Source organism: Lactuca serriola, chromosome 4 (assembly GCF_051521515.1).
Source record: "Lactuca serriola cultivar US96UC23 chromosome 4, Lser_US96UC23_V15, whole genome shotgun sequence".
Taxonomy (NCBI): Eukaryota; Viridiplantae; Streptophyta; class Magnoliopsida; order Asterales; family Asteraceae; genus Lactuca; species Lactuca serriola.
The window spans coordinates 143,985,452-143,997,924 of NC_136411.1; the positions used below are offsets into that span (position 1 = coordinate 143,985,452).

A 12,473-nucleotide genomic window follows, 5' to 3' on the forward strand; every position below is an offset into this window, starting at 1 on the left:
TTTTAGTGCTTTCACTCTATATAAATCTTATGATCGCATCATTTGGTCATGTTTAGACAACCTCCAACCTCCCTTGTTCTAAAATTGAGACCCTAATGAGTTCTTCAGAGTTTTAAGCCATAAAGTATGTTTGTTGGTGCTTTGTGAAGGAGAAGAAGAAGTGAACCATTTAGAGTGTTTCTTGGAGCTTGAGTATTCGGGATTAGTTTATCATTTGCTAACCTTTTAATGTAAAAAGCTCCCATGTTGATAATCTATGACGCTAGATCTAGTTATCTGCTATTTTGTGCTTTTTGATTCCTTGGAGTGATTGTTGAGCCTTTTGATTCACTACAGAAGTGATTGATGGTAGATCAAGGGTTCTTGTGGTCCCTTTGTGCATAAAAATGTGATCTTTGAGGTGTTTATGAATTGATGCATGTGTTAAGACCCTTTGTTAAGTTCTTTTGAGCTATAGAAAAGCCATGCATGCACGTAGAGTTGTCAACTTTACGTGATAAGCCACCTTAAGGAAGTCAGATCTGAGAGTTGGGATGAAGTCATAACCAAATAAGAGCTTAATGACTAAAGTTGGCCAAATGGGTACGTTGGGCATACAAGCTACTACACCACACATACAAGCCCCAGAGCGTGTACGCTAAGTCTTAGTGGCGTTCGAAGTTTTAGGTGTTTTGGTATTGGGCCCATATTGGACCTTAGGAATTTGTTGGGCCATCATAATTCTATTTTTGGACTGATGCTATTTTATTGAACTCTTTTGGTTGAAGGCCCGTCAAAAGGCTTTGGGCCCAATTTGGAAAATCGAACCATATTTGGGCCTTGGGTGATCATTTTGGAATTTGGTCCTTTTGGATAGTTGCTTTGGGCCTTGGCCTTGGGTCAAGTTATGTAAAGGGTAAAAGGTCTTTTAGTCTAGTTTGGACTCTGAGTGTGATTCGGGATCCAATTATTATTTGGATGATATTTTATGTTGATAGCGCGGGGATTTTAGTCGGCCAAAGCCAAAGGATTGTATGTAAGATTCAACAGTCTGAGGTGAGTTTCCTCACTGGGTTTAGCGGGTCCAAGGCACCAATGTTGGCGCATGATTATTATGTTAAAATGGTAGATGTCTGCATGACTCTTGCATGTGTTATGTGTTGATATGTATACCGAGCGAGGCTAGATGTCGGGCGAGGGCCGATGACTAAATTGTAGGGCATTGACTTTGTGATTATCATACGTGTTAGCATGATTATATTTTTATATGTTTATATGTGTACCATACGGAGCCCGATGTCAGGCGGGGCCTAATGGATGACAGATCTATAACCCCAATGGGGCCCAAGGCCGAGTGGGACTCGATGTCGGGAGAGGCCCGATGCGGGGCAGCGGACCAGTATGTGATTATTATGTATGGTATGTGGTGATTTGGGGTAATAATTAAGCTATGATCTTACGTTTTTCAGTTTATGTTTTTGTTAATTCAAGATCGAAAGGGAAGAGTCTGGGGTTATTGCAGAGCACACATCACTTTATTCTGCATTTTGAGATTTACTCTGATATTTGTGATGTAGTAATACACTTTGGTCTTTCTTGATTGTATGGCAATTTTTGGATTACTGTTTTATAAATTTTAAAATGAAATTTTTGGGTCATATTTTTGGAATGTTACAAACAATTAATGATATAACTCTGATGTTAAAATGATATATTCACTTTGATCGGTTTTGAAACAACTCGTTTGTTTGGTTTATTGTTTTAAAAATGAAAAAAAATTACCTTGGATATTTGGGATGTTACAAAGCACTTGGTGGATTCATCATTGTACCAGGCTCTTAATCTTCTTAATAGGCGCAACTATTTCAAAATGTTCATATCCAATTTCTTACCAAGTCATCTTATAATTATTTCTCTATATAGCACTTCTTTAGTGTTCAAGAGGTTTTTCCATGCTACTGATACAAACAAGATGTCATGATTTTCAGATATTAGGGAATTTGTTAGTTCTTATGAAATTTCGTGATCAATCCTTTGCGAAGCTAGTTTCCCTAAATCTAAGGCTCAAGGAACTAAAATCTCTATTTTTGCAACATTAGCCAATTTGGATTTGTAGAGATTTTTTTTATTCCATGGAATGTCATTCAGGAACATCATGAACTTATGATCAATCATTTGTTAATTATTTAACTAGTTAATGTCATAAAAATAATACTTCTTGTTTTCTGATATATTGAAGAATCATGATGCGATTTAAGTATATCGCAACGTGATTTGCAACTAAAACGTTTTCTTTTTCCAAATTTCAGATTTAAATAGTTATGCTTTCATCTAGGATCATTTTTATTAAAAAGTTCAGTTTTCTACCTTAGTAAAGAAAATTTAAATCAAAGAGCTTTTTTTTTGCCTTAAAGGAAAAAAATAGTTTTTCAAGAGAAGTAGGATTATATCATTCGATACTTCATAAAGATAATGTGTAATAATCAATATTAATAAAGTGATGTAGATTTTCATACTTTGGATTAGGAGAAATAGAAAATTTTTGATTTTTTTGCTAGAATAATTTAGAGGATGGAGAAATCTAAACAATGGAAATCAGAATTTATAAATTCTTCTCGTTTCAAATCATGGCGCGACCGGCCATCATCGTTGCATGAATATCAACTAAATTAGGGTTTAATTTTGGTTTAGGAGTTCACTCTGCAAATTGTATATATCTCGATGTGTGTGTGTGTGTGTATATATATATATATATATATATATATATATATATATATATATATATATATATATATATATTAAATGATAGAATTTTGCATGAAAACTAGTTAAAATTGTTAGAACAAAGTTCTATCAGGATCGATTGATTCTAAGTGCACAAACAAGAAAGAGCTCGATTAAGAACTTCGACTGTAGAGGTGTTTAGGGTTACAAAACTCAATCGTAATTAATAAGACATGTTAACCATAATGCATACATGCATGCATATATATAGTCTAACCCTAAGAGATAATCACGGATGGACAGGCCCAATCCGGATATATACAAAAAGCCCTAAGACGCAACACAATAAGCCCCAACAATCTCCCCCTTTGCGTCTTTGGGACCGAGACTTCAACTTTGTTTAGGAACTGAGGGCTTCTTCACCGTCTCTAACACTCTTGGTATGATAGCTAACAGATGGTACCGAAAGGTGATATACCACCAAAGCATATCAGTAAAAATTTTCTTATCAGCATCCGAATTCTGCTTGCACCGATGTATCATATTGATGATGTGCTCCAAGCAGTCAGTAGAAAACAAATGTTTATCTACCAAAGCGAACAAGAACTTATGAGCATCATCCTTCGTAAACATCACAGTTAAATGAGTTCAGTCAATTTTCCCAATCTTCATCTTGTTCACATCACCGGGCTTTTGAGTAGGCTTAAACATCGGCTTCTTATTCATTACTCTTGCTATCTCCTGATCCATTGTTGCAACTTCATGAATATAGGATCCCAACATTCTTTTTAAATGTTCTATAATCGGTTCATACTCCTTGGAATTATTGAGCAGAATGTTGACTAGCAAAATCGAATCGTGTGGATTGAGATTGGGAAGGTTAGCCAGTGATATCAGCAAAACAGCGTTTGCAGTCCCTCGTGTAACCTTGAAATGGACGTTCACAAACTTGCCAGCTGGAGTCGGCTTCAATACCTTGACAGTTACAATCTTTTGTGCACTCCATGTCAGATATTGAGGTTGACCATATTTTAAGTACCATTCGATAAGCTCTCGGTCAACCTTTGGACTTGGAAAGGGAACCTTAACAGTTGAGTCAAAAAAGTTAAAAGTAAATGCCTTCCTTGTAATCGGCATATCAAATTGTGATTCCTTGGAATTGTCACAGTCAAACGAAGCAATCGGTTCTAACCAGTAAATACTCGGTGATTCAATTGCTTGACTGATCAACACATCCTGAGTCCATTCAGGAAATAGAGCCTTCTTACATTGTAAGATATCTTCGGTTTCTTTATTTTGTAGCTCTGTTTCCTCAGCCTCCTTTGTGATCTTCAAATTTTCATCTAACTCTTTATCCCTTTTCTTTCTTTTCAGGGCATCGACAATAGTCTCATCTGTGTCATCACTATCGCTGTCATGTACAATCTGTTTCAGCTTTTCTGTTAGGCCAGAACATGAAGCTACATTATCCTTCAGTTCTTTTGTGATAACTTCTTTCTGAGATCCCTCTCCCCTTGTTTTGGAGTAATAAAAGGCTCCGAAACACCTTTCATTTCATGAAGAATAGCAAGGGCGGGAAGCAGTTTGCTTGTGGGATGATTGCGGATGGTGAGAGTTAGAATCCGATCATGAGCACCAAGTATATTGGTCAACATGTCCTTAACATCATTGACACAACTATGAAAGACAAATCTTTCGGTCTTCAACAACGAAATTTCCTTCTCTGCCTGAGCAAGTTGGACTTGCTGAACTGCAATCGTAGAGGCTTGTCGTGCAATTTCTTCTTTTAGAGCACCCCCTTTGGCAACGTCTACATGCAGGGAATCCAGTTTGGAGGAAACCAAACTAATGAGAGAGGCATTATCAGCTTTCATTGAGGAAGGAACGTCTTCAAACTTCGTTTGTTCTTCCTTTAAGGATTGGGAAAGAGAGTCAACCGATTCACGAATTGTAGCAACATTCATATCCGCATGCCTTTTCAAAGAATCTAAAAAGGTGTGTGTGGTGCGAATAACTTCAGTAACATCAGCAGAAGCTTTCTTGCAAACTAAAGTCGATTCTTTGACAGCATCGGTTGATTTATCCATAGCTTTTGTATATTGCTCTATAGCTGTCTCCATAAAGGCTTTAAGAACAACCCCTCCATAGGCTTTAGTATCAGCAAGCAATGTATCCAAGTTTTCATAAATACTATCTAAGTGTTGGCGGTGAATATGAGCTTCAGTATCTTCATTAGATTGTAACTGATAGGGACTAAAGTATGTGGAGTCATACTCATCATTGTCGCCTCCTAGAGTAGCACATGAATCAGTTGATTGGGTTGGCGTGAGAGGTATAGTGATGACAGGTTTTTCGGATACAGTAGGTGCCCCCGCATGAGATACGTTGACCGTTGTTGTTTGTTCAGGGATTGTAGTGGTTGTGACTGGGGTAATGATGGGAGTAGAGAAAGGTGTTGTGGAAATAGAAACAAAAGAAACTGGCGGAGGTGGTAGAGAAGTTTCTGTTATAGAAGTGGGAACAACCGAAACTGGAACTTTTGGTGTCGGTGTTGGAGGTGGGTGTTTCGGAATTGTTTGTTTTGGGGTTGTTTGTTTTGGGGAAGGGTTTGGAGTAGGAATTTCAACATCTTATGGTTTAGGAGGTGATTGTTTTGGCGATGGAGGTGGAGTTGGAATCTTGACTTCTTGAGTTGGGGTAGGAGATCGAGGTGGAGTATTACCTCTTGGAGACATATGTGGAGATTCGGCTTCATCATCATCTTCATTGTCAGAATGTGGAGGAGTTGGACCCTTAGGTTTTCGTGCCATTCGTTTAATCTTCTTTGGCTTAGAAGAACTCTCTTTCTCTGAATTTCGCTTCCTGCTTTTGGAAGACTTAGAAGTTTTATGCTCGGTTATCTCCTTCTTTGTAATCACCCGTTTGCCGCAGTTACTCGGCTTGTCAAGAGCTTCTAAAGCAGCTTGTTGTTCGGTAGTGAGAACTCTCTGCTTTGTGGGATGAAGCTTGTTGTAGTCGGCCATCACCTTACGGTGCGGTGTAACACTGCGGTACATGGTCTCCGAAATGGAACCATAGTGATGAAACTTGGTTGGGTCGGAGATGATGATCTTCTTCGTATGGAAGGTTGCAATTGACGCAGTTAGAGTATCCTTCATCACAGGAACTTCCAGAGTATCAATGGCCCGTCAAGTAATAATGGTCCAAAACCTTCCACAGGAGATTTCAGATTGACGAGTGGAAGTGTTCAGGCTCTGTACAACCTGAGACCATATGATTGACCCATAGTCCAGGTTTATACCAGTATACAGACCATAGAGAATAGTCAGGAACCCCATGCTAGTGCCATCTGATCCAACACTACATTCTGCCAAGCCTTTGATCAGTAAAGTGAGAAGACCATTCCACTGAGATGGTAGACAAGACTTCTTGACTTTGGCAATGGTTGTCAAGACATCAGTATAACCCATTTCATACATCATGGAGAAGATTTGTGCTGTGGTGATAAATTCAGGAGAAACCACCGAAGAATCGACTGCGAGATGAAGTAAAGAACAAAACCTCCCTTTGGAAATTGAGGCCTTCTTGTTGTGAATTTGGAAATATATTCGTTCCTTGTTCTTGTTATATGATGCAGATGAGTAAACTTGAGATTACAATGACATCAGAACCGCCTCGATGTACCATCGGAACATGAATTGCCCTTGATTCACTAGATGACAAAGATACTCAAACATATCATCAATAGAATGAGGAAAATTAAAAAAAATCGTGCATTAGAGTGACAAAAGATAAAGTAATAAAGAAAATGTGTATGGGTTGTGAGTGATGTCTGACAATTAGACAAAAAAAACAGAGGATTTCGGGCAAGAATCACTTCCTTCGAAGTCAAGAGAGACTCAAAGTGCTTGTGTGGATTCCCGAGAATACGATCAAGTGTTTGTTAATAAATATTGAAAGGCTTCTTTTCATGACATAGGGTTATGGTGGCTTATCTTCAACCGAACATCAATACTTAAAATAAGACCGAGTGTCGGAGGAAGTACTTGTGAGACCGATGTGGTCTGTTGAACAAGTAGGCAGGTGTTAGTTTGTGATGACAAAAGAGTGTATAGAAATCCCAGAAAAAGAAATTGGATCTTTATCGGAAGAATAGTCTTAGCAATAGACAAATTTATAAAAGACCTCGCAAATAAAAGAGATTTCATTTGGTACCAAGTAAGTTCTTGAATATAGAAATTCACCGTTAATTCATTATGGGTGTTGAATTTTGGGTTTCACTCAGCACGTGGTATACATATCTAAGATCATAAACACAGATGTTGTGCAACCATAAACCTCAATAGTAAGAACCGAGAGTCTCAAGGGTTACAATTGTGAACCGATAGTAGATAGAGAATGGTTTGAGGATGGTGAAAGAAATGAAGGTACCTTCTGCTATATAGGAGGACAAAGCAGTGGAACTCTTAACTCATATGAGAAGAGTAAGGTAGCTCTAGACCGAGTAAATAAGAATTGCCTGTTTGGGAAGAAACAATAGGATTCGATCGAACCATTAAGGCCTTGCTCTAGGTCGTAGAGGCTTGAGTCAACATGCAGCAGCATGCTTCTAGGGACCCTTAACTAGTTCATAAAGTACACATTATACCTGTACCAGCTCCATTTTCTGTTCTACGTGTATCCTTGGGATTGAAATGAGGCAAGAACAAACAAATATACCACACACAAAAAAAATAAAAACAGAAAAAGAAAATATTTTTGAATTTTTCAAGTTTTCTGAAAAAGAATAAAAACAGAAAAAAAAATATTTTTGAATTTTTGAAGTTTTCTGAAAAATAATAAAAACAGAAAAAAAAATTGAATTTTTGAAGTTTTCTGAAGAAGAATAAAAATAGAAAAAGAAAAAGGTTTAAATAAGCATTAAACAATTTAAAGACAAGAAAAGAAACAGAAACAAAATACAACTGAAACCTTATCTTAGTGGAATGAAGCGAAATAGACCGAGCGATCGGTGCATTTCGGTTCCCAAAAAAAATTTGAGGAGCCGAAATAGACCGAGCGATTGGTGCATTTCGGTTCCAAAAATTTTTTGAGGAGCCCAAATAGACCGAGCGGTCACTCCATTTCGCTTGTCTAAGTTTTAGTGATAAGATTGAGGATTCGGTACCGAGTCTGCTTCCATCATACCCAAGCCTTGTAAGATTATGTTAAAGAGTGCTTCAGTTAATGCCTTAGTGAATATATCGGCCAATTGATCAGTAGATCGGACAAAGTGTACTTCTATGTTCCCATCTTCAACATGATCTTTAATGAAGTGGTATCTAACTGCAATATGCTTAGTCTTTGAATGTTGCACCGGATTGTGACAAATCCTTATCGCACTTTCTGAGTCACAATAAAGAGGTATCTTCTTCATGCTTAGCCCATAGTCTCTCAGTTGACTTTGAATCCAGATTACTTGAGAAGTGCAATAGGTTGCAACAATATACTCAGCTTCGGCTGTGGATAATGACACGCAAGTTTGCTTCTTGGACTGCCAGCTAACAAGTTTTCCATCAAGAAATTGGCATCCACCTGTGGTGCTCTTTCTGTCCAGTCCACATCCTCCTAGATCAGCATCAGAATAAGATTGACTGAAGAATCCAGATCTTGTAGGGTACCAGAGACCGAGTGAAGGGGTTCGCTTTAGGTAACGGAATATGTTCTTCACGGCAACCATGTGATGTTCTCTTGGATTAGCTTGAAACCTGGCACAATAACACAGAAAACATAATGTCTGGTCTACTAGCCGTTAAATACATAAGTGAACCTATCATTTAACGATATTTTGTTATGTCAATAGCAGGTTTTTCCAGAGATGGTGTTAGTTTAGTTCCAAATGCCATTGGAACCTTTACTTTTGAGTCGCCCGTCATTCCGAATTTTGTCAGCAAGGTCTTAGTATAAGCCTCCTGGTTGATGAATATATGTTCTGTTCCCTGTCTAATGTTTAAACCAAGAAAGAAATTAATTGGACCCATTGCGCTCAATTCAAATTTAGTCTCCATCAACTTTCTGAATTCAGCTGTTAAGCTAGGATTCGTAGAGCCGAAGATGATATCATCAACATAAATTTGAACAATCATTAGATGTTCGCCTTCTTTCTTTCGAAAGAAGGTAGAGTCAACCGAACCTTGCTTAAATTTTGACATTTTTAGAAAACGAGTTAAGGTTTCATACCAGGCTCTTAGTGTTTGCTTTAATCCATACACTGCTTTATCTAGCACATAGCAATGATCGAGAATTCCTCGTTTACAAACCCAGGTGGTTGTTCAACATAGACTGTTTCTTCTAATTCTCCATTCAAGAAGGCACATTTGACATCCATTTGGAAAACATCGAAGATTTTATGAGTTGCATATGCCAAGAAGATCCTTACTGATTCCAACCTAGGTACCGGAGCGAAGGTTTCTTCATAATCTATCCCTTCTTCTTGACAATATCCTTTTACCATCAACTGAGCCTTGTTGCGAATGACATTTCCTTCTTTATCTAACTTATTTCTGAAAACCCACTTCAATCCAACAACAGACGCATCCTTTGGTGTAGGAATCAACCTCCAAACTCGGTTTTGTTCAAATTCATGAAGCTCGTCTTGCATTGCCTGGACCCAATCTGAATGATCAAGTGCGGCAGTTACAATTTTTGGTTTGATCTTTGAAACAAATGAATTAAACATACATAATTCAACTTTAAAGAATAACGCAGTTTGTTTCGCCTTTATTTGAGACCGTGTGAGAACATTTTCAGATGTTTCACAAATTATTTGTTCATTGGGATGGTCTCTGGTCCATGTCACTAATGGAGGATAATTCGGGTCATATACTGGATCCAATTCAGCATTCACTTCTACTTCAACTTCAGATATGTCACCTTCGCCTTCATCAGTTGTTCTGTCGGCCTCTTTCTCCCCCTCGACTGATGAAGTATAACCTATGTCCTCACTTAAGGTTGCAATCCCTGTGGGAGTAGAGTTCTCCCCCTCGTTTGTACTACCAATAGGTGAATTTTGAGCCGAACTTTCCTTTTTTTCCGAGCCTTTATGAGATGGAGACGAAACTGAATCCTCCCCCTCGAAAGATGCTTTGTTTGTTTCTATGGTTGTTGAACTTTCCCCGTGTAATGGTGGATTGCTCTTAGCAGTTGGAGGTTCATTTTCCATCTCTTTAGCAGCTTCATCTATGATTTTCTAAAGATTTTCAACTTTGTTATCTGTGGCTTTCGCTTATGAGGTTGCTACCTTTTGTGGTTCATCAAACAGGCGCATGTATTCTTCAAACAAGTTGGCTATAGGAACCGAGACTTGTCCTGATTTTGGAAAAATGACTCCCAAATCACTTTCTTTTCTTTGGAATTTCTTCATATAGCTGTCGTCGAAGGTGACATAATAAGTTTCTTCAATTCATTTTGAGCGTTTATTCATTACTCTGTACGATTTCGACGTTAGTGAGTAACCCAGAAAGATTCCTTCATCGACTTTGACATCAAACTTATTTCGGTTCTCTTTCGAGTTGAAAATGAAACACCTTGAACCGAAAATGTGGAAGAACTTGGCATTCGGCTTTCTGTTGTTCAGAATCTCATATGAAGTAATTGAGAATCTCTTGTTCAATAGGGACCGATTTTGAGTATAGCACGCAATTGCAACAAGATCATCCCAGAAGTATAATGGAAGTGAAGCAAAACTTAGCATGGTTCTGGCTGCTTCAGACAAAGAACGGTTCCGTCTTTCAACAATACCATTCTGTTGTGGTGTATAAGGTGCTGAAAAGTTATGAGTTATTCCCTTATCAGCCAGAAAACTGTCAAAATCATTATTCTTGAATTCCAGACCATTGTCGCTTCTGATATTCCTTACTGTTTTCCTCAGTTGTACTTCTATTTGCTTAATCAATGTTTTCAGCTTGGGAGTTACATCGGATTTCTGTTTAAGAAAGAAAACCCAGGTGAAGCGCGAAAAGTCATCTACAATTACAAGAATATACTTACTTCCACCAAAGCTTTCAATAGCCGAAGGTCCATATAAGTCGATGTGCAAGAGTTCAAGAGCTTCAGCTATCTTTGTGTTGATTCGTGTAGGGTGGCTCTTTCTGCTTTGTTTTCCCATTTCACATGTTGCACACAGATGGTCCTTGTCAAATTTGAGAAGAGGAAGTCCACGAACATGATCACCAAGCACCAACTTACTAATGTCTTTAAAGTTCAGGTGCGATAGTCGTCTATGCCACAACCAGCTATCATTTGTATTTGCCTTTGTTAGCAAGCATATTGTCGGTTTTCCTCGTATGGGATTGAGATTTAATGGATACATCTCTCCCTTACGTTCAGATTTCAACATAACCTTCTTGGTTTGTTTCTCGATTATCTCTGAGCCCTCATCATCGAATGATCCTTTTAAACCTGAGCCCACAACTAATTGTGACACACTAATGAGGTTGTGTTGCAAACCTTCTACGTAAGCCACTTTTCGAATCGTGTAGTCACCATATGTTATCATGCCATATCCCTTGATTGTTCCAAAAGAGTTATTCCCATATTTCACACAGCCACCGTTTTTCAGCGCACGGAATTCTCTTAGTTCTTCCTTCCTTCCTGTGATGTGACGTGAGCAGCCACTGTCTATGTACCATTCTTTGTCGAACTGCTCGTCACTCATTACCTGTAAATTTAAACAGATTTAGGAACCCAAAGTTGCTTGGGTCCTTGTGAGTTTTTCACATAAAAAGGAATTGCAGTAGAAATATCAACCAAGTATGTTCTTTTTATTAATGTGGTTTGATCTTTTCTTTTAATTGTATATACCTTAATTTTTGTTTTATCTTGTTTAAATTTGAATTCGTTGGTTAGTTTTTTTGATGGCCTTTGACTCCTAGGACTAGTTGATGATTGCTTATTATTGTTCCTGGTATCAGCAATTAGCTTTACGTTTCCTTTGAAAGTTGCTTTGCTTTGAGGTTTGTTGTAGCCGAAACTAGATTGAGGACCGAAACTGGGTTTAAAACTGTTAGGGGGACCAAAACTCGACTTAGGACTGAAACTAGATTGAGGACCAAAAGTGGATTTTCGGTTCTTAGACTTGGAATAGTAAGAACTTGGGCTGAATTCGTCTTTTACTTTTTCTTTTCCTTTGTCCTCTGAGATCTTCTTTAGAGGAACATAGTTGGAATTTTCTGAATTCCAGTAACTCTTTCGCTCATTCAAGTTCTTAGCATATCTTTGATTTCTTAAGCGTTTTTGCTCAGCCAGTTCCTTCTGTGATTTTTGCATATTGAAGCTTGCCTTTTGCTTCTCTCTTTGGGTTTCGGTTGTTTTGACTGGAGCTTTCGGTTCTTCTCTCTTTTCTATAGGAATGTCCTTGGTTCCACTCATGCTTGGTTTGTCAGAGCCCGAGGGTTTATTTAAGGGTTCAGCTACGTATCTTCCTTTAACTCTCCAGGAGGTTTGCTCAGATAAGCCTACAGTTTCGTCTGCATTATCTATGGGAGCAGACTAGAAGAAATCTACGCATCCTTCTGCATTATCTTTTTCTACCAAGACTCTTAGTTCTGCGGTTTGTCTAGGAGTAACTCCTTCAGTTGCATATACTTGATATGGCACGGTTTGAACCTTTTGATAAACCACAACTTTTTCTTTGAGCTTCTTTTCCTTATCCTTTGCTAGACGAGCAAATTCAACCGAATCTTCTGAGATTAATGGTTTCTCATTCTCAGTTTCGCTCTTCGTAAACTTAG

The 12,473-nt window shown here is 38.2% G+C and overlaps 1 protein-coding gene across 1 annotated transcript; it reads right to left on the reverse strand.

Annotated features, from left to right (window-relative positions):
* Window positions 1-8,438: 8,438 nt before the first annotated feature.
* On the reverse strand, window positions 8,439-12,111 carry LOC145098883 (uncharacterized). Its single transcript, XM_079036476.1, has 6 exons — window positions 11,835-12,111; window positions 10,718-11,334; window positions 10,269-10,666; window positions 9,983-10,109; window positions 9,194-9,931; window positions 8,439-8,450 (listed from the first exon to the last, which is right to left on the reverse strand). Exons 1-6 carry the CDS (start codon window positions 12,109-12,111, stop codon window positions 8,439-8,441), a joined length of 2,169 nt encoding a protein of 722 aa, XP_078892602.1.
* Window positions 12,112-12,473: the final 362 nt, after the last annotated feature.

Excerpts from the sequence above, each read along its gene's own strand:
- LOC145098883 (XM_079036476.1), bottom strand. The coding sequence starts at position 12,111 with ATGAGTGGAACCAAGGACATTCCTATAGAAAAGAGAGAAGAACCGAAA. Across the intron at positions 10,667-10,717 it reads GTGGAAGTAAGTATATTCTT|AAATCCGATGTAACTCCCAA; the intron begins GTAATTGTAGAT and ends TTTCTTAAACAG. Across the intron at positions 10,110-10,268 it reads TTCCACATTTTCGGTTCAAG|CTATATGAAGAAATTCCAAA; the intron begins GTGTTTCATTTT and ends CTTCGACGACAG.